The sequence below is a fragment of the Ranitomeya imitator genome, chromosome 3, assembly GCF_032444005.1.
Source record: "Ranitomeya imitator isolate aRanImi1 chromosome 3, aRanImi1.pri, whole genome shotgun sequence".
Taxonomy (NCBI): Eukaryota; Metazoa; Chordata; class Amphibia; order Anura; family Dendrobatidae; genus Ranitomeya; species Ranitomeya imitator.
Genome location: NC_091284.1, coordinates 700,677,625 through 700,704,664, shown reverse-complemented (window position 1 = coordinate 700,704,664; position 27,040 = coordinate 700,677,625). Strand labels below are relative to the sequence as shown.

Here is a 27,040-nt window from a genome sequence, read left to right as displayed (position 1 = left end):
TCCCAATATTGGGAAAAGAAACCTCTATAACTTATGACCTAGTGACACATTTGTATTCATGCCACTTCTGCAGGAAGAGATACAATATCATCCTTGGCACATTTTTGGTGTGTTACATCTTTATGTAGAGAGCCTAGTCTGGTACAAAGTGTAGTCCTATACTGGTTTGTGCATATTGTGCATCTAGGTCATATTGGCTTCCAACTTTGCTATTGTGTGCCCAGATAATTGTGCAATCAACATGTTAGGCTGTGTAATTTTGAACATACATTGCAAACATATCTTTTCCTTATTTTGAGTTACATTATGTTGTACTCTTTTCCATGCTTGTGCAAAACTGCACTCAAAATTCTACTGGCTTCTAATTAGAGCACATTTCTACTGATTATTAAGAGTGCTACAGCACCAGAAAAGTATACAGTTAGGGCCAGAAATATTTGGACAGTGACAAGTTTTGTTATTTTACCTGTTTACAAAAACATGTTCAGAAATACAATTATATATATAATATGGGCTGAAAGTGCACACTCCCAGCTGCAATATGATAGTTTCCACATCCAAATCGGAGAAAGGGTTTAGGAATCATAGCTCTGTAATGCATAGCGTCCTCTTTTTCAAGGGACCAAAAGTAATTGGACAATGGACTCTAAGGGCTGCAATTAACTCTGAAGGCGTCTCCCTCGTTAACCTGTAATCAATGAAGTAGTTAAAAGGTCAGGGGTGGATTCCAGGTGTGTGGTTTTGCATTTGGAAGCTGTTGCTGTGAGCAGACAACATGCGGTCAAAGGAACTCTCAATTGAGGTGAAGCAGAACATCCTGAGGCTGAAAAAAAAGAAAAAATCCATCAGAGAGATAGCAGACATGCTTGGAGTAGCAAAATCAACAGTTGGGTACATTCTGAGAAAAAAGGAATTGACTGGTGAGCTTGGGAACTCAAAAATGCCTGGGCGTCCACGGATGACAACAGTGGTGGATGATCGCCGCATACTTAATTTGGTGAAGAAGAACCCGTTCACAACATCAACTGAAGTCCAGAACACTCTCAGTGAAGTAGGTGTATCTGTCTCTAAGTCAACAGTAAAGAGAAGACTCCATGACAGTAAATACAAAGGGTTCACATCTAGATGCAAACCATTCATCAATACCAAAAATAGACAGGCCAGAGTTAAATTTGCAGAAAAACACCTCAAGAAGCCAGCTCAGTTCTGGAAAAGTATTCTATGGACAGATGAGACAAAGATCAACCTGTACCAGAATGATGGGAAGAAAAAAGTTTGGAGAAGAAAGGGAACGGCACATGATCCAAGGCACACCACATCCTCTATAAAACATGGTGGAGGCAACGTGATGGCATGGGCATGCATGGCTTTCAATGGCACTGGGTCACTTGTGTTTATTGATGACATAAGAGCAGACAAGAGTAGCCGGATGAATTCTGAAGTGTACCGGGATATACTTTCAGCCCAGATTCAGCCAAATGCTGCAAAGTTGATTGGACGGCGCTTCATAGTACAGATGGACAATGACCCCAAGCATACATCCAAAGCTACCCAGGAGTTCATGAGTGCCAAAAAGTGGAACATTCTGCAATGGCCAAGTCAATCTCCAGATCTAAACCCAATTGAGCATGCATTTCACTTGCTGAAATCCAGACTTAAGACGGAAAGACCCACAAACAAGCAAGACCTGAAGGCTGCGGCTGTAAAGGCCTGGCAAAGCATTAAGAAGGAGGAAACCCAGCGTTTGGTGATGTCCATGGGTTCCAGACTTAAGGCAGTGATTGCCTCCAAAGGATTTGCAACAAAATATTGAAAATAAAAATATTTTGTTTGGGTTATGTTTATTTGTCCAATTACTTTTGACCTCCTAAAATGTGGAGTGTTTGTAAAGAAATGTGTACAATTCCTACATTTTCTATCAGATATTTTTGTTCAACCCTTCAAATTAAACGTTACAATCTGCACTTGAATTTTGTTGTAGAGGTTTCATTTCAAATCCAATGTGGTGGCATGCAGAGCCCAACTCGCGAAAATTGTGTCACTGTCCAAATATTTCTGGCCCTAACTGTAGATGCTATATGTAACCTTAGCAGGAAAGTCATTGCACTTGTCCCATGTTTTATACTTACTTGAATAAAGAAGATTGCATGTCCATCAGGCTGGAGTTTCCTTCCTTGTTCACGTTTCTACTGTGCTGTGAGACACAAAGTCAAAGATGCTATAGGATTTTTACAGGATGAAAAGGGTGAAGTAGTCAAAATTGTGTTGTGAATGCTGAACTTTTAAATTCCTATTTTGCATCTGTGCTCTCTAGGAAAGCAAATGTAACATCCACTGATCTCCACTGTACCATCAAAGGAATAATAGAATCCACACTATCCATAAACAGAGAGATGGTGATGGAAAACTTAGCTAATGTAAATGAATTGAAATATCCTGGTCCAGATTAATTAGATGAATTACATCCTATGGTACTGAAAGAGTTAGCAGAGGAAATTGCAAAACCACTAGCCAGAATCTTTTAAAAATCCTGGAGAACAGGACTTGGGTACAGGATAAGTCCCAGAAGATTGGAGAAGGGTAAATGTTGTCCCTATCTTCAAAAATGGAAAGATAATGGAACCAGAAAATTACAGGCCAGTGAGCCTTACTTCTATACCAGTAAAGATCTTAGAACAAATAATTAAACAGCATGTATGTAAGTACTACGATAAGAGTGCAGTAATTAACCAGAGCCAGAATGGGTTTGTAGCAAGCAAGTCATGCCAGACTAATCTAGTTTCCTAGTTGAATCATTGACTGGGTGGATCGGGGAAATGCAGTACATATAGTATATCTCGACTTTAGCCAAGCATTTTATAAAGTATCTCATACTATCCTTATTGAAAAAATGACCAAATTTGAGATTGACAAGGCTGCGGTTAGATGAATTTCTAACTGGCTCAGTGATCAAAGTCAAAGGGTGGGAATAAAAGGTTGCACATCCAATTGGAAGAGTGTTTCAAGTGGGGTACCACAAGGCTCTGTCCTGGCCCCAATGTTGTTCAACATTTTTATAAAAGATCTAGATAAGGGAAGTGAAGTTAGACTAATCAAATTTGCAGGTGATTCAAAGCTAGGAGGGATAGCGAACAAAAGAAGACAAAAATTCACAAGGTTCTAGATAAGCTTGAACAATGGGCAGCACCTAATAGAATGGTATTTAACAGAGACAAATGCAAGATTCTACATCTGGGCAAGAAAAACAAAAATTACATTTACAGAATGGGAGAAATAGAACTAAGCAACAGCATGTGTGAAAAAGACTTGGGCATGCTAATAGATCATAGACTGCACACGAGTCAACAGTGTGATGCAGCAGCCAAAAAGGTAAACACAGTTCTAGTATGTATTAAGAGAAGCATTGAGTCTAGATCACATGAAGTAATTATCTCCCTCCTCTCCTCCTTGGCCAGGCCTCATCTGGAATACTGTGTCCAGTTCTGGGCACCGTATTCTAAAACAAGACATTGAAAAACTAGAGCAAGTTCAGAGAAGAGCTACCAGGATGGTAAGGGGACTACAAAGTGTGTGCTGCGTGGAACGGTTCAAGGATCTGGTAATGTTTAGCTTGCAAATAAGAAGGCTAAGAGGAGACTTATTAGCTGTCTGCAAATATCTGACAGAATATCACAGTGTAGAAGATCACTATTTTCATTTGCACATAGAAACACGAGAATTAATGGAATGAAACTGAAAGGGAGAAGATACAGATTATATATTATTTTTTTTTTCCAAATAATCTTTATTGGATTTTAACAATTAACTGGGCAGGAAGGGAAAAGGGAAAGGGGGGATGAGGGGATATGGGAGGGGGAGTGGAGGGGGGCTGGAAGGAGGGGGAGGGGGAGAACATGGGAAGAACAAAGGGAGAGAAGACACTTAAAGTAAGCGACAACAAGTAACCATATTTGTCCAATGATAAAACAATGTTTGGAAGGTGAATTAGGATACATTAGATCACGAAAGAAGGGTGGACTCACTGGCCAGTCCTGAATTACAGACACTTTAAATCAAAGTCCGGATCACTTTGTGACAATGTTCAACTGTAAATTGCTACGGGAAAACTTCTTCCCAACGAGCCCATTTTTTTGAGCATTTTTTGAGGCTGTCATTATTTAGGGCGAATTTTTGCTCGTATGTTCTATGCAGGTCAATACAATCTCTGATCTCCTGGAATGATGGAGGTTTAGGCTTTTTCCAATTGTATGCGATGGCATTTTTGGTGACCAAAAGAATATGAATGACCAACGCTTTAAGAGGAAAGTGTGCGTCACTTAATCCCACAGAGAGCAATGCCATCTGAGGAGTCAAGATGAAATTTTTATTCAGAAGTACTCCAATCAGGTCAGAGATTTTAGACCAAAGTGATTTAATTTTGGGACAGCTCCAGAAAATATATTATATATTATTTTAAAACTTTTCACAGTGATGTTGATCAATGAGTAAAACACTCTGCTACGAGAGGTGGTGAGTTTTCCTTCAATGGAAGTCTTCAAACAGGCAGGACAGACTTCTGTCTCAGATGAATCCTGTGCTGCATTGAGCAGGGGGTTGGACACGATGACCCTAAAGGTCCTTTCCAACTCTAACATTCTATGATTCTAAGATAGAGTTGGTGGAAATCCATTTGCAGTACCCAGTCCATCGGCTACTTCATCTGTGGCCACTGGATGGGAATCCTATGAACCGTTTCCTACCTGCCGGCATCAGTAGCTATTCTTTTCAATAGCTACAAACAAAAAACTGACCAGCACATCCCAACTAGTGTGAATAGGTGCCAGCTAACATAACAATTCTAAGAAAATATAAAGCTGCACTCTGCATTGTTTAGAATGGTACATCTAGAAAATTGGAACTGCATTACTCCTATAGAGCATTGGTTAAAGGGACTCTGTCACCTGAATTTGGAGGGAACAATTTTCAGCCATAGGGGCGGGGGTTTGGGGTGTTTGATTCACCCTTTCCTTAACCGCTGGCTGCATGCTGGCTGCAATATTGGATTGAAGTTCATTCTCTGTCCTCCGTAGTACATGCCTGCACAAGGCAATCTTGCCTTGCGCAGGCATGTACTATGGAGGACAGAGAATGAACTTCAATCCACTATTGCAGCCAGTATGCAGCCAGCGGGTAAGTAAAAGGTGAATCAAACACCCGAAAACCCCGCCTCCATGGCTGTAAATTGTTCCCTCCAAATTCAGGTGACAGAGTCCCTTTAAGTGCTATATTATGTACATGTGAAATTTTGAAACAATTGAAAATGCAATATTGGTATAAGAAAATTTACAGTAAAAAGAAGGTACTTAGATTGGCCAATGTATTTGAGCCCAACTGCAACGTCAATATGTACCTTGTAGTTGGATCCCTGTTCTGATAAGATTCCTCTATTGGACTAAAAAGCCTACAATATATGGGGCAGGAAGGTACCAGCTAAACACATCTGAATCTGATGGAATTGGGCATGGGAGTGCACATGTCACATGAGTTTGCTACAAACAAAAAAACTGACCAGCACAGCACATCCCAACTAATGTGAATAGGTGCCAGCTAACATAACAATCCAGAGTGTAGCTTTATATTTTCTTAGAATTGTTATGTTAGCTGGCACCTACAGTAGGTGTTCGATACGGATGGCAAACTTTATTGTTCGGGTTCGCCCTTCTTTAATCATTTCCATACTGAAATTTCCTTCATGTGTAAATTAATTCATTGGTTTAATGTTTTATGTTATGCAAGGATGAAGACATTACCAGAAAGTTTAGAAACTACTTTAAAGAAATATCATTATTTCATTAACTATAAGGAAGCATGACATACCAGAAGACTGGTTTTACCAGAATGCAAGAATGCATAATGCTTGTTTTTTCTTATTTTCCCAGGGAAACTGTCAGCAGATTTTTTCTTATATGATCTGATTTGTATTCAGGATATAATGCTGTGTATAGATGACAAAGATATATGCAATTATTAGTGCATACCTCTTGCTTAAGAACGGAAGTTCAGGACCTAACAAGACTCTACAATTTGGACACTACAGACATTAACTATACCATACTTATGTGTTACTATATATATATACAGTGCCTTGTGAATGTATTTGGCCCCCTTGAACTTTTCAACCTTTTCCCACATATCATGCTTCAAACATAAAGATACCAAATGTAAATTTTTGGTGAAGAATCAACAACAAGTGGAACACAATTGTGAAGTTGAACAAAATTTATTGGTTATTTTAAATTTTTGTGGAAATTCAAAAACTGAAAAGTGGTGCATGGAATATTATTTGCCCCCTTTAACTTAATACTTTGTTGCGCCAACTTTTGCTGCGATTACAGCTGAAAGTCGCTTGGGGTATGTCCCTATCAGTTTTGTACATCGAGAGACTGAAATTCTTGCCCGTTCTTCCTTGGCAAACAGCTCGAGCTCAGTGAGGTTTGATGGAAATCGTTTGTGAACAGCAGTTTTCAGCTCTTTCCACGGATTCTCGATTGGATTGAGGTCTGGACTTTAACTTGGCCATTCTAACACCTGGATACGTTTATTTGTGAACCATTCCATTGTAGATTTTGCTTTATGTTTGGGATCATTGTTTTGGTGGAAGACAAATCTCTGTCCCAGTCTCAGGTCTTTTGCAGACTCCAACAGGTTTTCTTCAAGAATGGTTCTGTATTTGGCCCCATCCATCTTCCCATCAATTTTAACCATCTTCCCTGTCCCTGCTGAAGAAAAGCAGGCCCAAACCATGATGCTGCCAAAACCATGTTTGACAGTGGGGATGGGATGGTGTGTTCAGGGTGATGAGCTGTGTTGCCTTTACGCCAAACTTATCGTTTGGCATTGTTGCCAAAAAGTTTGATTTTGGTTTCATCTAACCAGAGCACCTTCTTCCACATGTTTGGTGGGTCTCCCAGGTAGATTATTGCAAACTTTAAACAACACTTTTTATGGATATCTTTGAGAAATGGCTTTCTTCTTGCCACTCTTCCATAAAGGTCAGATTTGTGCAGTGTACGACTGGTTGTTGTCCTATGGACAGACTGTCCCACCTTAGCTGAAGATCTCTGCAGTTCATCCTGAGTGATCATGGACCTCTTGGCATCTCTGATAAGTCTTCTCCTTGCTTGAGATGAAAGTTTAGAGGGACGTCCGGGTCTTGGTAGATTTGCAGTGGTATGATACTCCTTCCATTTCATTATGATCACTTGCATAATGCTCCTTGGGGTGTTTAAAGTTTTGGAAATCATTTTGTTTCCAAATCCGGCTTTAAACTTCTCCACAACAGTATCAGGGACCTGCCTGTTGTGTTCCTTGGTCTTCATGATGCTCTCTGTGCTTCAAACAGAACCCTGGGACTATCACAGAGCAGGTGCATTATATGGAGACTTGATGACACACAGATGGATTATATTCATCATCATTGGGCATTTAGGACAACATTAGATCATTCAGAGATCCACAATGAACTTCTGGAGTGAGTTTGCTGCACTGAAAATAAAGAGGCCGAATAATATTGCACGCCCCACTTGTCATTTTTTGAATTTCCACAAAAATTTAAATTAACCAATACATTTTGTTCAACTTCACAATTATATTCGACTTGTTGGTGATCTTCACCAAAAATTTAAATTTGGTATCTTTATGTTTGAAGTATAAGTGGGAAAAGGTTGAAAAGTTCAAGGGGGCCAAATACTTTCGCAAGGCACTGTGTGTATGTATAAATACAGTATATATATATATATATATATATATATATATATATATATATATACATACATACATACAGGTGCTTCTCACAAAATTAGAATATCCTCAAAAAGTAAAATTATTTCAGTTCTTCAATACAAAAAGTGAAACTCGTATATTATATAAAGTCATTGCAAACAAAGTGATCTATTTCAAGTGTTTATTTCTGTTAATGTTGATGATTATGGCTTACAGCCAATAAAAACCCAAAAGTCATTATCTCAGTAAATTAGTATACTTTATAACACCAGCTTGAAAAGTGAGTTTAAAATCCGAAATGTTGGCCTACTGAAATGTATGTTCAGTAAATGCACTCAATACTTGGTCAGGTTTCCTTTTGCATCAATTACTGCAGCGTGGCATGGAGGCGATCAGCCTGTGTCACTGCTGAGGAGTTATGGAAGCCCAGGTTGCTTTGATAGCAGCCATCAGCTCGTCTGCATTGTTGGGTTTGGTGTTTTTGACAGTACCCCATAGATTATCTATGGGTTTAAGGTCAGACGAGTTTGCTGGGTAATCAATCACAGTGATACTCTTGTTTTTGAACCAGGTATTGGTACTTTTGAAGAAATGAGGAATCCAGCTCAACGAGGTAGTGAAAAAAACTTGTGAAAATACAAGAAAGGAAATATACATACACATTAAAACAAATGCTTTGGCTGGATGAAAAGACAATATGGACAATATATAATTGTTTCACAATATAGAATACATAGCAGCAAAAAATATCCCATATATATGGAATTGCATTTGATGTCATAATTTTGTAAAGATGGAAAAAAACACCATAATTGTTAAGGCATGCAATGTAATACACCATAATTTTTAACGCATATAGTATAAAAGGCAAATCCAATGCCATCAATCAATTTATGAATAAAATTCTATAAAGAAATTCTATCAATGGTTGTGTTACATGTAGTAGTTTTGCACTGCGGATACTAAAGGGTTAATATAATTAGTGGCAGGCTTGGTGTAGCATGCTAACCTTTGTATCCATTTGAAAGGAAAGAAAAAAGGGAGGGGACGAAGTGCCCTGTGTGTATTATGTGCCGGCAAAGAACCGCATGGACTAAAGAATGTTTTTGAAAAAATATATTTTAAACAAATTTAGTTTTTTGGTTTTTGTTCTAAAATATACAGTTCATTAAATGTAATATAGGAGCATTTGGAATTAATAATGCAGGATTTCCTATAAAAAATTTTACTCCTAAAATGTAGATGAATTGACAGTCGGCAACTCCGAAAGAGAAATAGCAGGGCTCCGTAAATTTATTACCGTTATGCCTGGTTACCCAGTTAATATAATTAGTGGCAGGTTTGATGTGTTTTCACTTTGTTTAGCAATTATGTTAATTAATTAGTGTACTGGTGTGCTCACTGGATCTTAATATAAAAATGCAAGACAAGCCACACACTAGATATCATGATTAAGGGTGCTTGGTCACCAGAAACGCGTTGATATCGCTTTTTATCCTTTGTAATTGCTGATGTTTTTATCCTCCACTGAATATATTTTCAAGTGAATAAAGAAAGAAGTTTTTTTCACTACCTCGTTGAGCTGGATTCCTCATTTCTTCTTTGATTTTCTACGCCCTGACACAGCTGTTCCGTGCTCCGAGTCTCCAAGGATGTCGATCATGAAGAGCTGGACTTTGTTCGATATTGGTACTTTTGGCAGTGGGGACAGGTGCCAAGTCCTGCTGAAGAATGAAATTTCCATCTCCAAAAAGCTTGTTGGCAGAGGGAATATTAAAGTGCTCTAAAATTTCCTAGTAGACAGCTGCGCTGACTTTGGTCTTGATAAAACATAGTGGACCTACACCAGCAGATGACATGGCTCCCGAAGCCATCACTGATTTTGGAAACTTCAAACTAGATCTCTCTTGTCTGCCTCTCAACTGTTCTTCCAGACTCTGGGTCCTTGATTTCATTAATATGCTTGGATACAGCCCTCTGTGAACAACCAGCTTGTTTAGCAATGACCTTTTGTGGCTTACCCTCCTTGTGGACTGTGTTAATGACTGCCTTCTGGACATCTGTCAAGTCAGCAGTCTTCCCCATGATTGTGGAGCCTGCTGAAACAGACTAAGGGGCCTTTTTTTAAACGACGCTTAGGAAGCCTTTGCAGGTATTTTTTTGTTAATTATTCTAATTTACTGAGATAATGACTTTTGGGTTTTCATTGAATATAAGCCATAATCATCAACATTAACAGAAATACATTTCAGTAGGCCAACATATCGGATTTTAAAATCATTTTTTCAAGCTGGTGTTATAAAGTATTGTAATCTACTGAGATAACGACGCTTGAGTTTTCATTGGCTGTAAGCCATAATCATCAAACACTTGAAATAGATCACTCTGTTTGTATTGACTTTATATAATATTTGAGTTTCACTTTTTGTATTGAAGAACTGAAATAAATTAACATTTTGATGATATTCTAAGTGTGTGAGAAGCACTTGTGTATGTTAATATATATATATATATATATATATATATATATATATATGCTTTGGCTGGATGAAAATACAATATGGACAATATATAATTGTTTCACAATATGGAACACATAGCAGCAAAAAAATAGCCCATATATATGGAATTGCATTTGATGTCATAATTTTGAAAAGATGGAAAAATACACCATAACTTGTGTATGTTAATATATATATGTATATATATATATATATATATATATATATATATATATATATATATATATATATATATATATACATACACAAGTGCTTCTCACACAATTAGAATATCATCAAAAAGTTAATTTATTTCAGTTCTTCAATACAAAAAGTGAAACTCAAATATTATATAAAGTCAAAACAAACAGAGTGATCTATTTCAAGTGTTTGATGATTATGGCTTACAGCCAATGAAAACTCAAGCGTCATTATCTCAGTAGATTACAATACTTTATAACACCAGCTTGAAAAAATGATTTTAAAATCCGATATGTTGGCCTACTGAAATGTATTTCTGTTAATGTTGATGATTATGGCTTATAGTCAATGAAAACCCAAAAGTCATTATCTCAGTAAATTAGAATAATTTATATATATATATATATATATGTATGAAATCAAAGAAATATGATATGTTTGGTTTTGTTCGTGCTTAAAAAGGAAAATGAAAACAACTAAATAAATGGGCATCAACTTTATACTGCTATATACCCGGGGGACAACAGTTTGCTCAAGATTAGTAACAAGTATCAATTACAAGGGTATGTTCACACTTTGTATTTTTGCATCTTTTTTTCAGATAAAATGACTCTTTTTATTTTGTTTTTACACGCATTTTTGCAGCATTTTACATTCAGTTAAATGTATGGAAAGTGCTGCGATAATTGCTGATAGAATTGGCATGATGTATATTGTCAAACATGCCATAGGGCTCAAAATACATGTGAAAAAACTCACGCTGTGCACCTGTGATTTCAGAAATATCATTGATTATGCTGATTTTGTAAAATGCTGCATATGTTACGCACTAAATACGTCGCGTAAAAATTGGCAAAAACACTAAGGCTATGTTCCCACGATGGACATTTGATGAGTTTTTGATGTTTCAGATTTTCTGCAGCATTTCTGCACCTATTATGTAAATTAGGTTACTCGCATTTTTTTCATTGTGCTTTTGAGTGCGTTTTTTGTTAACATGCTGCATTTTTACTGTGTTTGACGCTTTTTTTTGCTCTCTTTTTGGTGTGTCCTGTTTTAAACAAAGCTGCTTTATTTTTGATACTTCCTGGTATTTGGCTTTTAAAATACTTTATTGACACAGTTGTGTGAGGTTTACAAGCATTTTTTATTGTTTTTACGCGCAAAAATGCACTGAAAACACATGCAATGTAGTACTATTCTAAGGGGAAAATCAGTACATATAACTCAGTGTACTCGCAAGAGAAATTAGCATATTGCGAATTTCAGAAATGCAGTGCTGGCCAATTTGGGCTGCATATAAAAAAAAAGCATAGCGGTTATGAGATTTCTATAAATCCCATCTACTTTGCTGGAACTGTAAGACACTGCGTTTTTTATACGTTGAAAATATGCTGAGTGAAAAACGTAGAAAAAAAATAGAAACTTATCACAAGAACTTATCCTGATAAACAAAAATTGGATCATTATTATCATGATTATAATAAACAATCACTTCTGACTTTCATTTGTCTGCTGCAGGTTTGAGAATTCCTATATTCTGGTCTCACTACATCCATATGTTGCTGCACATTATTAATGTTAATACAGAGGTTTTCTTTATATACTCTATGCTGTTGCAGTAAGAAGCATTCACATCAAAGTTTTTATCCTCTTAATATATTGCGATCATCATATTATATAGCACTGTATACTTACAATTTCTCATTTTGCCATTCTACTCAGCTAATTCTTTTCTTTGCTCTATATAGAAACAGGAAGTGTCTTGTCCCTGCATTAATAATAATAATAATAATAATCTTTATTTATATAGCGCCAACATATTCCGCAGCGCTTTACAGTTTAACAGTTTCAAACACAGCATTCATAGGTAACAACGTTAACAATACAATAAAGCAAAATAAGACGACCCTGCTTGTGAGAGCTTACAATCTACTATGAGGTGGGGAGATACAAAGTACAGGTGTGTATTTACAATGATGTATTTACAATGATGGTCTAGCCATCTTCAGGGGGGTGGGGGGTAGATGGAGATAGTGAATGGGCTACACACACAAACATAACATGACTTTGATTACTGATTGTGATAGGCCGCTCTGAACAAATGTGTTTTGAGCGAGCGCCTAAAACTATGCAAATTGTGGATGGTCCTAATATCTTGGGGTAGAGCATTCCAGAGGATTGGCGCAGCGCGGGAGAAGTCGTGGAGTCGGGAGTGGGAGGTACGGATTAGTGCAGAGGTTAGTCGAAAGTCATTTGCAGAGCGCAGCGGTCGGCTAAGCCGATAGACCGAACTGAGGGAGGAGATGTATGGGGGTGCCGCACTGTGAAGAGCTTTGTGGGTGAGAACAAGTACTTTGAATTGTATCCTGTAATGAATGGGCAGCCAGTGTAATGACTGGCGAAGATCGGATGCATCTGAGTAATGACTAGCCAGATGGACGACCCTGGCTGCTGCATTAAGGATAGACTGGAGAGGGGAAAGTCGAGTAAGGGGGAGGCCAATTAGTAGAGCATTACAGTAGTCCAGGCGGTAGTGGATCAGGGCGACAGTGAGGGTTTTTGTTGTTTCCATGGTGAGAAAAGGGCGGATTCTAGAGATGTTCTTTAGGTGTAAGCGGCACGAGTGGGCAAGAGATTGTATATGGGAGGTAAAGGAGAGATCGGAGTCAAACATAACACCCAGACAGCACGCCTGCTGCCGGGGTGATGTTATGGTGCCACCCACGGAGAGGGAAATGTTAGATTTAGGGAGGTTAGTAGATGGCGGGAGCAGAAGAAGTTCAGTTTTGGAGAGATTGAGTTTCAGATAGAGAGCGGACATGATGTTGGAGACTGCAGACAGACAGTCAGTGCTGTTCTGTAGTACAGTGGGGGTAAGGTCAGGGTAGGATGTGTATTGTTGTGTGTCATCGGCATAAAGATGGTACTGAAAGCCAAATCTGCTGATAGTCTGTCCAATTGGGGCCGTGTAGAGAGAGAAGAGAAGGGGGCCAAGGACTGAGCCCTGAGGTACCCCGACAGTGAGAGGAAGAGGAGATGAAGTGGAGCCAGAGAACAGAACACTGAAGGAGCGGTCAGAAAGATAGGAGGAGCACCAGGAGAGAGCAGTGTCCTTAATGCCAAGTGACTGGAGCCTAGAGAGTAGGAGAGGGTGGTCAACAGTGTCAAAAGCTGCAGAAAGGTCGAGAAGAATGAGCAGAGAGTGGTCACCGTTACGTTTTGCTGTCAGAAGGTCATTGGTCACTTTGATGAGTGCAGTTTCTGTCGAATGTAGGGGGCGGAAACCGGACTGTGAAGGGTCTAGGAGGGAGTGACTGGAGAGGTAACGGGTAAGGCGGGAGTATATCAGGCGCTCCAAGAGTTTAGAGATGAAGGGAAGATTGGAGACCGGTCTGTAGTTGTTTGTGCAGGATGGGTCGAGGGTGGGTTTCTTTAGTAATGGAGTAATGATAGAGTGTTTGAAGGAGGAGGGGGAAATGCCAGAGGAGAGGAAGAGATTAAAGATTGTAGTTAGGTGAGTTGTGACGACTGGAGAGAGAGACTGGAGGAGATGTGAGGGAATGGGTTCGGTGGTGCATGTAGTCGGATGAGAAGAGGAAAGGAGCCTGGAGACTTCTTGTTCTGTGATGGGATCGAATGTGGAGAGTGAGCCAAGGGAATTGCAGGGAGGGATGGGAGTCACTGAACTTGGTGATTGGGAGCGGATTTCCTGATGGATATTGTCTATTTTCTCTACAAAGTGGGAGGCCAGGTCATCAGCACAAATGTCTGTGATAGGGGCTTGTGCTTTTGGCCTGAGGAGGGAGTGAAAGGTGTCTAAAAGTTTCTTTGGGTTGTTGGCTAGTGAGGAGATCAGGGTGGTGAAGTAGGTCTGTTTGGTGAGGTGAAGCGCAGAATTATAGATCCTTAACATACATTTGAAGTGTATGAAGTCTTCTGGTGTGCATGTTTTCCTCCATTAGCGTTCAGCACACCTAGAGCATCGCTGGAGAAATCGGGTTTGCATTTATCATTCCTCTCTTCATCTCCTGACTCAACTGCTCCCTCCTCCCCTTGCCAGCAACTTTTGCAGTGACTCATGACTCAAACAGGAAAAATTGACCTGTTTCTACATAGAGCTTAGAAAGATTCATCTAGTCAGTTTTTAATCATGTTGTGTCATAGACCTAATGGAAACGAGAAGAATTAGCTGGGTAGAAAGGCAAAATGAGCAATTGTAAGCAATGTTATATAATATGATGATTGCAATAATTTAAGAGAATAACAATTTAATGTGAGTGATTCTTTAAAAAATCATTCCCCATCACATCATGCTTAGTCCTTCTAGGTGCTAAATGTTGTATACAAAGGAAATTCTCATCTAAACTTCTGACAAGAATGACTGGTTTTGAAGCAGACAATTGATTTGCTCCAAATTCTTCTTTGCATTTGCACCTTTTTATTTATTTTTTCTTATATTACAGGTGTTTGCCTGTTTTTTTTAAATGATATTTGCATTTGTGTGTGTGCTTTTTGTTTTCTAGATGTTTGTGACTGATTCATCACTTACGACTTTTTAAAAAGTTGCTACATTTTTGTGCAAATGAATTCCGATTCTCTTCCCCCCTTTGGAATAAATTATTTTTAAGCTAGTTTTCTTTTTTGTGCACATTTTTACAAATCTTTCACCTTTTTCCTCATAAATGGTGCAGAAAGAAAGTAAAAGTAAAAAAAGAGCATTTTTGATTTTACACAAAATTCATTAACTTAGTGCTCCATTTTGAAGAATTTGCCTTTAAAACTACAATTAATGCCACAAGATAAAGAAAAGTGACTTTAAAAAAGCAAATGATGAATTGGGCCCAATGTTCCATTATGGCATGTATTATACAAATGCCTCTACCTGACAACACACTTCTTCCTACTTTACAGTGTTCTTTTCTTACCTTTTTCCAGGTGAACTTGTCATGCACATTGGGGACATTTGATGTGGCTGCAGATGTGAACAGTGTCACAATAAAAGGAGCAGGAGAAAAACAGATTACATTGTCTAGCTCCTTATTGGATAATCTGAATCGCCAGCTTCAGTTAATTTCTTATACCAACACAATGTTCCACCCAAACACTGCAGATACTGGTGAGTCCAATATTAAAGGGCGACGTGTAGAAATAACAATGTATATTATAATTATCTAAATAATTAACAATCCCTAAAGTGAATTCTTGAGCTAAACAATTATAAATATATATATATATATATATATATATATATATATATATATATATATATATATATATATATATCATAGGATATTTACTTCTCCTAGAATCAGCATTGGATTTTAGCGGCATTAGAAATTGTTTATAGACAGTAACTACAGTGTACTCTATATAGTAGCAATGCCAGGTAGGTTAGGGTTGAATCCAAGCTCTGCAGGCTTTCATTGGATCATAGAATGTTAGAGTTGGAAGGGACCTCCAGTGTCATTATGTCCAACCCCCTGCTCATTGCAGGATTCACTAAACCATGTCAGACAGGCTTTTCTTAGTACACCTGGTAGGTGTTCATCTGCTGGGTTAGCTAACTAAGTGGGATATGTCTTTTAGCTCAAACCTCTATAAAGGAGTGGTTTTGCAGGTGGTGACCACAGACCATTTATCTGTTTTCATCCTTTTTTGGTTGTTGTTTTGTCACTTTTGCATTTTATCATTGCTCTCACTCCTAGAGGTACAGTAGCATGAGGCAGTGTCTACAGTGCAACCCACAGAAGTTGCTCAGGTAGTGCAGCTTATCCAGGATGGCACATCAATGCGAGTTGTGGCAAGAAGGGTAGCTGTCTTTGTCAGCACAGTGTCCAGGTTATGGAGCAGATATCAGGAGACTGGTCAGTACACCAGGAGACATGGAGGGGGCCGTAGGAGGGCAACAACCCAGCAGGAGGACCGCTACCTCCTCCTTTGTGCAAGGCGGAACAGGAGGAGCAGTGCCAGAGCCTTTCAAAATGACCTCCAGCAGGCCGCTAACATCTATGTGTCTGCTCGAATTGTCAGAAACAGGCTCCATGAGGGTGGTATTAGGCCTCGATGTTCACAAGTGGGTGTTGTGCTTTCAAACCAATACTGTGCGAGGTGATTGGTATTTGCCAGAGAACGGAAAAGATTGCGCCAATGTAGATTCTGCGAATGTGGTCTTCACAGATAAGCACATGTGACAGACATGACGGAGTCTGGAGACACCATGGAGAATGTTCTGCTGCCTGTAACATCCATCAGCATGACCGGTTTGGCAGTGGGTCATTATTGGTGTGGGGAGGCATTTCTTTGGAGGGATGCACAGCTTTCCATGTGCTAGCCAGAGGTACCCTAACTGCCATTAGGTATCGGGATGACATCCTCAGAACAATAGTGAGACCATATGCAGGTCTAGTGGGCCCTGGGTTCCTTTTGATGCATGACAATGCTAGGCGTCTTTTGGCTGAAGTGTGTCTGCAATTCCTGCATGATGAAGATATTGATGCTATGGACTGTCCTGCTCGTTCTCCAGACCTAAATCCAATTGAGCACATCTGGGTCATTATGTCTCATTCCATCAACCAACGCGACATTGTACCACAGACTGTCCAGAAGTTGCCTGATGCTTTAATCCAGATCTGGAAGAAGATCCCTCAGGAGAACATCCACCGACACATCAGGAGCATGCCCAGGCAGTGTAGGGAGGTCATACAGGCACATGGAGGCCACACACATTACTGAGCATCATTTCCTTGTCTTGAGGCATTTCCAGTGAAGTTAAGATCAGTCTGCAATTTGATTTTCCACTTTGATTTTGAGTATCATTCCAAATCCAGAGCTCCATGGGATATTAATTTTGATTTACATTGATCATTTTTATGTTTTAATGGTCTGAACGCATTCCACTTTGTAATGAATAAAGTTTTGTAACTGGAATATTTCATTCACTGATATCTAAGATGTGGTATTTTAGTGTTCCCTTTATTATTTCAGCAGTGTGTATATATACAAGTGCTTCCTCACTAAATTAGAATATCATCAAGAAGTTAATTTATTTCAGTTCTTCAGTACAAAAAGTGAAACACATAAATATATTATATAGAGTCATTACAAACAGAGTGATCTATTTCAAGTATTTATTTCTGTTTATATTGATGATTATGGCTTACAGCCAATGAGTATAAGCTGACCCGAGTATAAGCCGACCCCCCTCCCAAATTTTGCCCCAAAAAACTGGGAAAACTTAATGACTCGAGTATAAGCCTAGTTTGGGAAATGCAGCAGCTACTGGTAAATTTCAAAAATAAAAATATATACTAATAAAAGTAAAATTAATTGAGACATCAGTAGGTTAAGTGTTTTTGAATATCCATATTGAATCAGGAGCCCCATATAATGCTTCATACAGTTCATGATGGCTCCATAAGATGCTCCATATTAAAATATGCCCCATATAATGCTGCATAAATGTTGATTATGACCCCATACAGACATTTGCCCCATACAATGCTGCAAAAATGCTGATTATGGCCTCATAATATGCTCCGTAGAGATACTTGCCCCATATAATGCTGCACATGGCCTTATACAGATATTTGCACCATATAATGCTGCACATGGCCCCATAAGATGCTCCATACAGATATTTGCCCCATATAATGCTGCATATGGCTCCATAAGATGCCCCATATAATGCTGTACATGGCCCCATACAGATATTTGCCCCATATAATGCTGCACATGGCCCCATACAGATATTTGCCCATATAGTGCTGTACATGGCCCCATAAGATGCTCCATACAGATAATTGCCCCATATAATGCTGCACATGGTCCCTGTTATGATCTCGTGACCTTGGAGCAGCATGAAAACTTTCACTGGAGTAGGTGGTAACTATACTGACCGCAAACCCTGATCTTAACACCGCAACTAGAAGTAGCCGTGGGGTGTGCCTAACAAAACCTAGACACCTCGACACAGCCGGAGGACTAAATACCCCTATAGATGAAAATAGGAATACTATCTTGCCTAAGAGCAGAACCCCAAAGAATAGGCAGCCCCCCACAAATAATGACTGTGAGTAGTAGAGGAAAAGACACACACAGGCAGGAAACAAGATTTAGCAAATGAGGCCACACTAGCTAAATAGGAAAGAATAGAACAGGATACACAGCAGAAAATACAAAAACTCCACCATCTAACTAAAGATGTGGAGTGTATATCTGCAACTCCAGAGAATCCAACAAGACTGAGAAAACACTGACACAGTCTAAGCTGGACAAGAGAAAAACAAATGAATAGCACAGAATACAAGCACACTGCATGTGTGCCTCAGAAACAGAAACAGACACTTATCTTTTGCTGAATTGGCAGCTAAGCAGGAGAAGCCAGAAAGTGATCCAACACTTCACAAGAAACATTGACAACTGGCAAGGACCAATGAGTCCAGCAAACCTAAATACCCCAGTCAGATTTGCAATCAGCAGATACACCTGTCCAGAACTGCAGGCCAGGGACAACTGCATTACCACCTACAGCCACCGGAGGGAGCCCAAAAGCAGAATTCACAACAGTACCTCCCCTTGAGGAGGGGTCACCAAACCCTCACCAGAGCCCCCAGGCCGATCAGGATGAGCCAGATGAAAGGTACGAACCAAATCAGCGGCATGGACATCAGAGGCAAAAACCCAAGAATTATCCTCCTGGCCATAACCCTTCCATTTGACAAGGTACTGAAGCTTCCGCCTTGAAAAACGGGAATCCAAAATCTTCTCAACAACATATTCCAACTCCCCATCAACCAACACAGGGGCCGGAGGATCAACAGAGGGAACAACGGGCTCCACATATTTCCGCAATAAAGATCTATGGAAGACATTATGGATAGCAAAAGAGGCCAGAAGCGCCAATCGAAAAGACACCGGATTAATAATCTCAGAAATCTTATAAGGACCAATAAACCGAGGCTTAAACTTAGAGGAAGAAACCTTCATAGGAACATGACGGGAAGACAACCAGACCAGATCCCCAACCCGAAGCCGGGAACCAACACACCGACGACGGTTAGCAAAACGTTGAGCCTCCTCCTGAGACAACACCAAATTGTCCACCACATGAGCCCAAATCTGCTGCAACCTGTCCACCACAGAATCCACACCAGGACAGTCAGAAGGCTCAACCTGCCCAGAAGAAAAACGAGGATGAAAACAAAATTACAAAAAAAAGGCGAAACCAAAGTAGCCGAACTAGCCCGGTTATTAAGGGCAAACTCGGCCAATGGCAAGAAGGCCACCCAATCATCCTGATCAGCAGACACAAAGCATCTCAAATAAGTCTCCAAAGTCTGATTAGTTTGCTCGGTCTGGCCATTTGTCTGAGGATGAAATGCAGAAGAAAAAGACAAATCAATGCCCAGCTTAGCACAAAAGGCCCGCCAAAACCTAGAAACAAACTGGGAACCTCTGTTGGACACAATATTTTCCGGAATACCATGCAAACAAACCACATGCTGAAAAAACAATGGAACCAAATCAGAAGAGGAAGGCAATTTAGGCAAAGGCACCAAATGAACCATCTTAGAGAACCGGTCACAAACAACCCAGATAGCAGACATGTTCTGGGAGACCGGAAGAGCAGAAATAAAATCCATCGAAATATGCGTCCAGGGCCTCTCAGGGACTGGCAATGGCAAAAGCAACCCACTAGCACGGGAACAACAAGGCTTGCCCCGCGCACAGGTCCCACAGGACTGCACAAAAGAACGCACATCACGCAACAAAGAAGGCCACCAAAAGGACCTACCAACCAAGTCTCTGGTACCAAAAATGCCAGGATGACCAGCCAACACGGAACAGTGAACCTCAGAAATCACTCTACTAGTCCATCTGTCAGGAACAAACAGTTTCCCCACAGGACAGCGGTCAGGTTTGTCAGCCTGCAACTCCTGAAGAACCCGTCGTAAATCAGGGGAAATGGTAGAAAGGACCATCCCTTCTTTCAGAATACTGACCGGTTCAAAGACCTCAGGAGAATCAGGCAAAAAACTCCTAGAGAGGGCATCAGCCTTAATATTCTTAGAACCCGGAAGGTAGGAGACCACAAAATCAAAACGGGAAAAAAACAAGGCCCATCGAGCCTGTCTAGGATTCAGCCGTTTGGCAGACTCGAGGTAAATCAGATTTTTATGATCGGTCAAGACCACAATACGGTGCTTAGCTCCCTCAAGCCATTGTCGCCACTCCTCAAACGCCCACTTCATAGCCAACAACTCCCCATTTGCCGACATCATAATTGCGTTCAGCAGGCGAAAACTTACGGGAAAAGAAGGCACACGGTTTCATTAAGGAACCAACAGGATCCCTCTGAGACAAAACGGCCCCTGCCCCAATCTCAGAAGCGTCAACCTCAACCTGAAACGGAAGAGAAACATCCAGTTGGCGCCACACCGGACAGAAGTAAATCGACGTTTAAGCTCCTGAAAGGCACAGACAGTCGCAGAGGACCAATTCGCCACATCAGCGCCTTTCTTCGTCAAATCGGTCAAGGGTTTAACCATGCTGGAAAAATTAGCAATGAGACGGCGATAAAAATTTGCAAAACCCAAAAATTTCTGAAGACTCTTCACGGATGTGGGCTGAATCCAATCATGAATGGCCTGAACCTTAACCGGATCCATCTCTATAGACGAGGGAGAAAAAATGAAGCCCAAAAAAGAAACCTTCTGTACCCCAAAGTCACGAAGGATCTGAAATACCATCCTGACCTGTTGCACATGAGACTCCCAATCATCGGAAAAAATCAAAATATCGTCTAAATATACAATCAAGAATTTATCAAGATAAGTCCGGAAGATATCATGCATGAAGGACTGAAAAACAGATGGAGCATTAGAGAGTCCGAATGGCATCACAAGGTATTCAAAATGGCCTTCGGGCGTGTTAAACGCAGTTTTCCATTCATCACCCTGCTTAATACGAACAAGATTATATGCCCCCCGAAGGTCAATCTTCGTAAACCAACTAACTCCCTTAATCCTAGCAAACAAATCGGAAAGCAAAGGTAAAGGGTATTGAAACTTGACCGTGATCTTATTCAAGAGGCGATAATCAATACAGGGTCTCAAGTAACCATCTTTTTTTAGCAACAAAAAGAACCCCGCTCCCAACGGTGAAGAAGATGGTCGAATATGCCCTTTCTCCAAAGACTCCTTAACCCCTTCCCGACCCATGACGCCACGTAGGCGTCATGAAAGTCGGTGCCAATCCGACCCATGACGCCTATGTGGCGTCATGGAAAGATCGCGTCCCTGCAGATCGGGTGAAAGGGTTAGCTCCCATTTCACCCGATCTGCAGGGACAGGGGGAGTGGTAGTTTAGCCCAGGGGGGCTTCACCCCCTCGTGGCTACGATCGCTCTGATTGGCTGTTGAAAGTGAAACTGCCAATCAGAGCGATTTACATAGTAACATAGTAACATAGTTAGTAAGGCCGAAAAAAGACATTTGTCCATCCAGTTCAGCCTATATTCCATCATAATAAATACCCAGATCTACGTCCTTCTACAGAACCTAATAATTGTATGATACAATATTGTTCTGCTCCAGGAAGACATCCAGGCCTCTCTTGAACCCCTCGACTGAGTTCGCCATCACCACCTCCTCAGGCAAGCAATTCCAGATTCTCACTGCCCTAACAGTAAAGAATCCTCTTCTATGTTGGTGGAAAAACCTTCTCTCCTCCAGACGCAAAGAATGCCCCCTTGTGCCCGTCACCTTCCTTGGTATAAACAGATCCTCAGCGAGATATTTGTATTGTCCCCTTATATACTTATACATGGTTATTAGATCGCCCCTCAGTCGTCTTTTTTCTAGACTAAATAATCCTAATTTCGCTAATCTATCTGGGTATTGTAGTTCTCCCATCCCCTTTATTAATTTTGTTGCCCTCCTTTGTACTCTCTCTAGTTCCATTATATCCTTCCTGAGCACCGGTGCCCAAAACTGGACACAGTACTCCATGTGCGGTCTAACTAGGGATTTGTACAGAGGCAGTATAATGCTCTCATCATGTGTATCCAGACCTCTTTTAATGCACCCCATGATCCTGTTTGCCTTGGCAGCTGCTGCCTGGCACTGGCTGCTCCAGGTAAGTTTATCATTAACTAGGATCCCCAAGTCCTTCTCCCTGTCAGATTTACCCAGTGGTTTCCCGTTCAGTGTGTAATGGTGATATTGATTCCCTCTTCCCATGTGTATAACCTTACATTTATCATTGTTAAACCTCATCTGCCACCTTTCAGCCCAAGTTTCCAACTTATCCAGATCCATCTGTAGCAGAATACTATCTTCTCTTGTATTAACTGCTTTACATAGTTTTGTATCATCTGCAAATATCGATATTTTACTGTGTAAACCTTCTACCAGATCATTAATGAATATGTTGAAGAGAACAGGTCCCAATACTGACCCCTGCGGTACCCCACTGGTCACAGCGACCCAGTTAGAGACTATACCATTTATAACCACCCTCTGCTTTCTATCACTAAGCCAGTTACTAACCCATTTACACACATTTTCCCCCAGACCAAGCATTCTCATTTTGTGTACCAACCTCTTGTGCGGCACGGTATCAAACGCTTTGGAAAAATCGAGATATACCACGTCCAATGACTCACCGTGGTCCAGTCTATAGCTTACCTCTTCATAAAAACTGATTAGATTGGTTTGACAGGAGCGATTTCTCATAAACCCATGCTGATATGGAGTTAAACAGTTATTCTCATTGAGATAATCCAGAATAACATCCCTCAGAAACCCTTCAAATATTTTACCAACAATAGAGGTTAGACTTACTGGCCTATAATTTCCAGGTTCACTTTTAGAGCCCTTTTTGAATATTGGCACCACATTTGCTATGCGCCAGTCCTGCGGAACAGACCCTGTCGCTATAGAGTCACTAAAAATAAGAAATAATGGTTTATCTATTACATTACTTAGTTCTCTTAGTACTCGTGGGTGTATGCCATCCGGACCCGGAGATTTATCTATTTTAATCTTATTTAGCCGGTTTCGCACCTCTTCTTGGGTTAGATTGGTGACCCTTAATATAGGGTTTTCATTGTTTCTTGGGATTTCACCTAGCATTTCATTTTCCACCGTGAATACCGTGGAGAAGAAGGTGTTTAATATGTTAGCTTTTTCCTCGTCATCTACAACCATTCTTTCCTCACTATTTTTTAAGGGGCCTACATTTTCAGTTTTTATTCTTTTACTATTGATATAGTTGAAGAACAGTTTGGGATTAGTTTTACTCTCCTTAGCAATGTGCTTCTCTGTTTCCTTTTTGGCAGCTTTAATTAGTTTTTTAGATAAAGTATTTTTCTCCCTATAGTTTTTTAGAGCTTCAATGGTGCCATCCTGCTTTAGTAGTGCAAATGCTTTCTTTTTACTGTTAATTGCCTGTCTTACTTCTTTGTTTAGCCACATTGGGTTTTTCCTATTTCTAGTCCTTTTATTCCCACAAGGTATAAACCGCTTACACTGCCTATTTAGGATGTTCTTAAACATTTCCCATTTATTATCTGTATTCTCATTTCTGAGGATATTGTCCCAGTCTACCAGATTAAGGGCATCTCTAAGCTGTTCAAACTTTGCCTTCCTAAAGTTCAATGTTTTTGTGACTCCCTGACAAGTCCCCCTAGTGAAAGACAGGTGAAACTGCACAATATTGTGGTCGCTATTTCCTAAATGCCCAACCACCTGCAGATTTGTTATTCTGTCAGGTCTATTAGATAGTATTAGGTCTAAAAGTGCTGCTCCTCTGGTTGGATTCTGCACCAATTGTGAAAGATAATTTTTCTTGGTTATTAGCAGAAACCTGTTGCCTTTATGGGTTTCACAGGTTTCTGTTTCCCAGTTAATATCCGGGTAGTTAAAGTCCCCCATAACCAGGACCTCATTATGGGTTGCAGCTTCATCTATCTGCTTTAGAAGTAGACTTTCCATGCTTTCTGTTATATTTGGGGGTTTGTAACAGACCCCAATGAGAATTTTGTTACCATTTTTCCCTCCATGAATTTCAACCCATATGGACTCGACATCCTCATTCCCTTCGCTAATATCCTCCCTTAAAGTGGACTTTAGACAAGACTTTAAATAGAGACAAACCCCTCCTCCTCTCCGATTTTTACGATCCTTTCTAAACAGACTGTAACCCTGTAAGTTAACTGCCCAGTCATAGCTTTCATCTAACCATGTCTCGGTTATTCCCACTATGTCAAAGTTACCTGTAGATATTTCTGCTTCTAGTTCTTCCATCTTGTTTGTCAGGCTTCTGGCGTTTGCGAGCATGCAGTTTAGAGGATTTTGTTTTGTTCCAATCTCCTCACTGTGGATTGTTTTAGAAATGTTCTTACCTCCCTTCTGAGTATGTTTTCCTGGGTCGTCTTTGTTCGAGTCTAATGTTTTTCTTCCCGTCCCCTCTTCTTCTAGTTTAACGCCCTCCTGATGAGTGTAGCGAGTCTTCTGGCGAATGTGTGTTTCCCAGGTTTGTTGAGGTGTAGTCCGTCTCTGGCGAGGAGTCCATCATACCAGTAATTCACACCGTGGTCCAGGAATCCAAATCCTTGTTGTCTGCACCATCGTCTTAGCCAGTTGTTTGCATCAAGGATCCTGTTCCATCTCCTGGTGCCATGCCCGTCTACTGGAAGGATAGAAGAAAAAACTACCTGTGCATCCAGTTCCTTTACTTTCTTCCCCAACTCTTCAAAGTCTTTGCAGATTGTCGGTAGTTCCTTCCTTGCCGTGTCATTGGTGCCAACATGTATCAGAAGAAATGGGTGGACGTCCTTGGAGCTGAAGAGCTTTGGTATCCTATCGGTCACATCCTTGATCATCGCACCTGGAAGGCAGCATACTTCTCTTGCAGTTATGTCCGGTCTGCAGATGGCTGCTTCGGTGCCTCTCAGTAGTGAGTCTCCCACCACCACCACTCTTCGTTGCTTCTTGGCTGTACTTTTTGCTGTCACTTGTTGCTGTGTGCCCTTTTCTTTTTTGCTTGCTGGTATTGCTTCATTCTTAGGTGTGCCATCTTCATCCTCTACAAAGATTTGATATCGGTTCTTCAGTTGTGTGGTTGGTGATTTCTCCATGGTCTTCTTGCTTCTTTTGGTCACATGCTTCCACTCATCTGCTTTTGGAGGTTCTCTGACACTTTTTGCACCTTCTGTGACCAGTAGAGATGCTTCTGTTCTGTCTAGAAAGTCTTCATTCTCTTTGATGAGTTTCAAAGTTGCTATTCTTTCTTCCAGACCCCGCACCTTTTCTTCTAAAAGGGCCACTAGTCTACACTTCTGACAGGTGAAATTGGATTCTTCTTCTGGTCGATCTGTGAACATGTAGCACATGCTGCAGCTCACCATGTAGGTTGTCACATCTGCCATGTTGCTCCTAGATCCTGCTGACTTGCTGTGTGTTTTCCTTCTTGTGTAATCTACTCAGCCAAGCTCTCTTGCAATAATGTCCTACAGGCAAAAATTTGCGCGCCGTAAGGCGCGCGGTTTGGTGATGCTTTCGAAGCAGCTGGTCCCGGCTGTACCCAACGATCTTCTAGCTTAGGGAGACTTCGCTTCTCCCAGAAGGCACCTGGAATATGCAAATTAGCCTCCTGAAGCTTGAATCCCTGGTTTGGTGATGCTTTCGAAGCAGCTGGTCCCGGCTGTACCCAACGATCTTCTAGCTTAGGGAGACTTCGCTTCTCCCAGAAGGCACCTGGAATATGCAAATTAGCCTCCTGAAGCTTGAATCCCTGGTTTGGTTATGCTTTCGAAGCAGCTGGTCCCGGCTGTACCCAACGATCTTCTAGCTTAGGGAGACTTCGCTTCTCCCAGAAGGCACCTGGAATATGCAAATTAGCCTCCTGAAGCTTGAATCCCTGGTTTGGTGATGCTTTCGAAGCAGCTGGTCCCGGCTGTACCCAACGATCTTCTAGCTTAGGGAGACTTCGCTTCTCCCAGAAGGCACCTGGAATATGCAAATTAGCCTCCTGAAGCTTGAATCCCTGGTTTGGTGATGCTTTCGAAGCAGCTGGTCCCGGCTGTACCCAACGATCTTCTAGCTTAGGGAGACTTCGCTTCTCCCAGAAGGCACCTGGAATATGCAAATTAGCCTCCTGAAGCTTGAATCCCTGGTTTGGTGATGCTTTCGAAGCAGCTGGTCCCGGCTGTACCCAACGATCTTCTAGCTTAGGGAGACTTCGCTTCTCCCAGAAGGCACCTGGAATATGCAAATTAGCCTCCTGAAGCTTGAATCCCTGGTTTCTATTATTCTATTATAACGGGTGAAATATTACAATCCAGCCATGGCCGATGCTGCAATATCATCGGCCATGGCTGGAAATACTAATGTGCCCCCACCCCACCCCACCGATCGACCCCCCAGCCCCCCGATCTGGCCGGTACACTGCTCCGGCTCCCCTCCATCCAGTGCTCTGCTCCCCCCCGTGCTCTTGTCCGCTCCCCCCGTGCTCCAATCACCCCCCCGTGCTCCAATCACCCCCCTGCACTCCGATCCACCCCCCCCGGTGCTC

The 27,040-nt window shown here is 41.0% G+C and overlaps 1 protein-coding gene across 3 annotated transcripts in view; it reads left to right on the top strand.

Annotated features, from left to right (window-relative positions):
• The window catches only part of B4GALNT1 (beta-1,4-N-acetyl-galactosaminyltransferase 1), a 339,817-nt gene that overhangs the window by 222,421 nt on the left and 90,356 nt on the right, over nucleotides 1-27,040 (top strand). For all 3 annotated transcript variants that reach the window (XM_069758583.1, XM_069758584.1, XM_069758586.1), the window contains one exon: nucleotides 15,402-15,582. In XM_069758583.1, coding sequence (XP_069614684.1) covers nucleotides 15,402-15,582 — 181 coding nt within the window. The remainder of the gene's footprint in view (nucleotides 1-15,401; nucleotides 15,583-27,040) is intronic.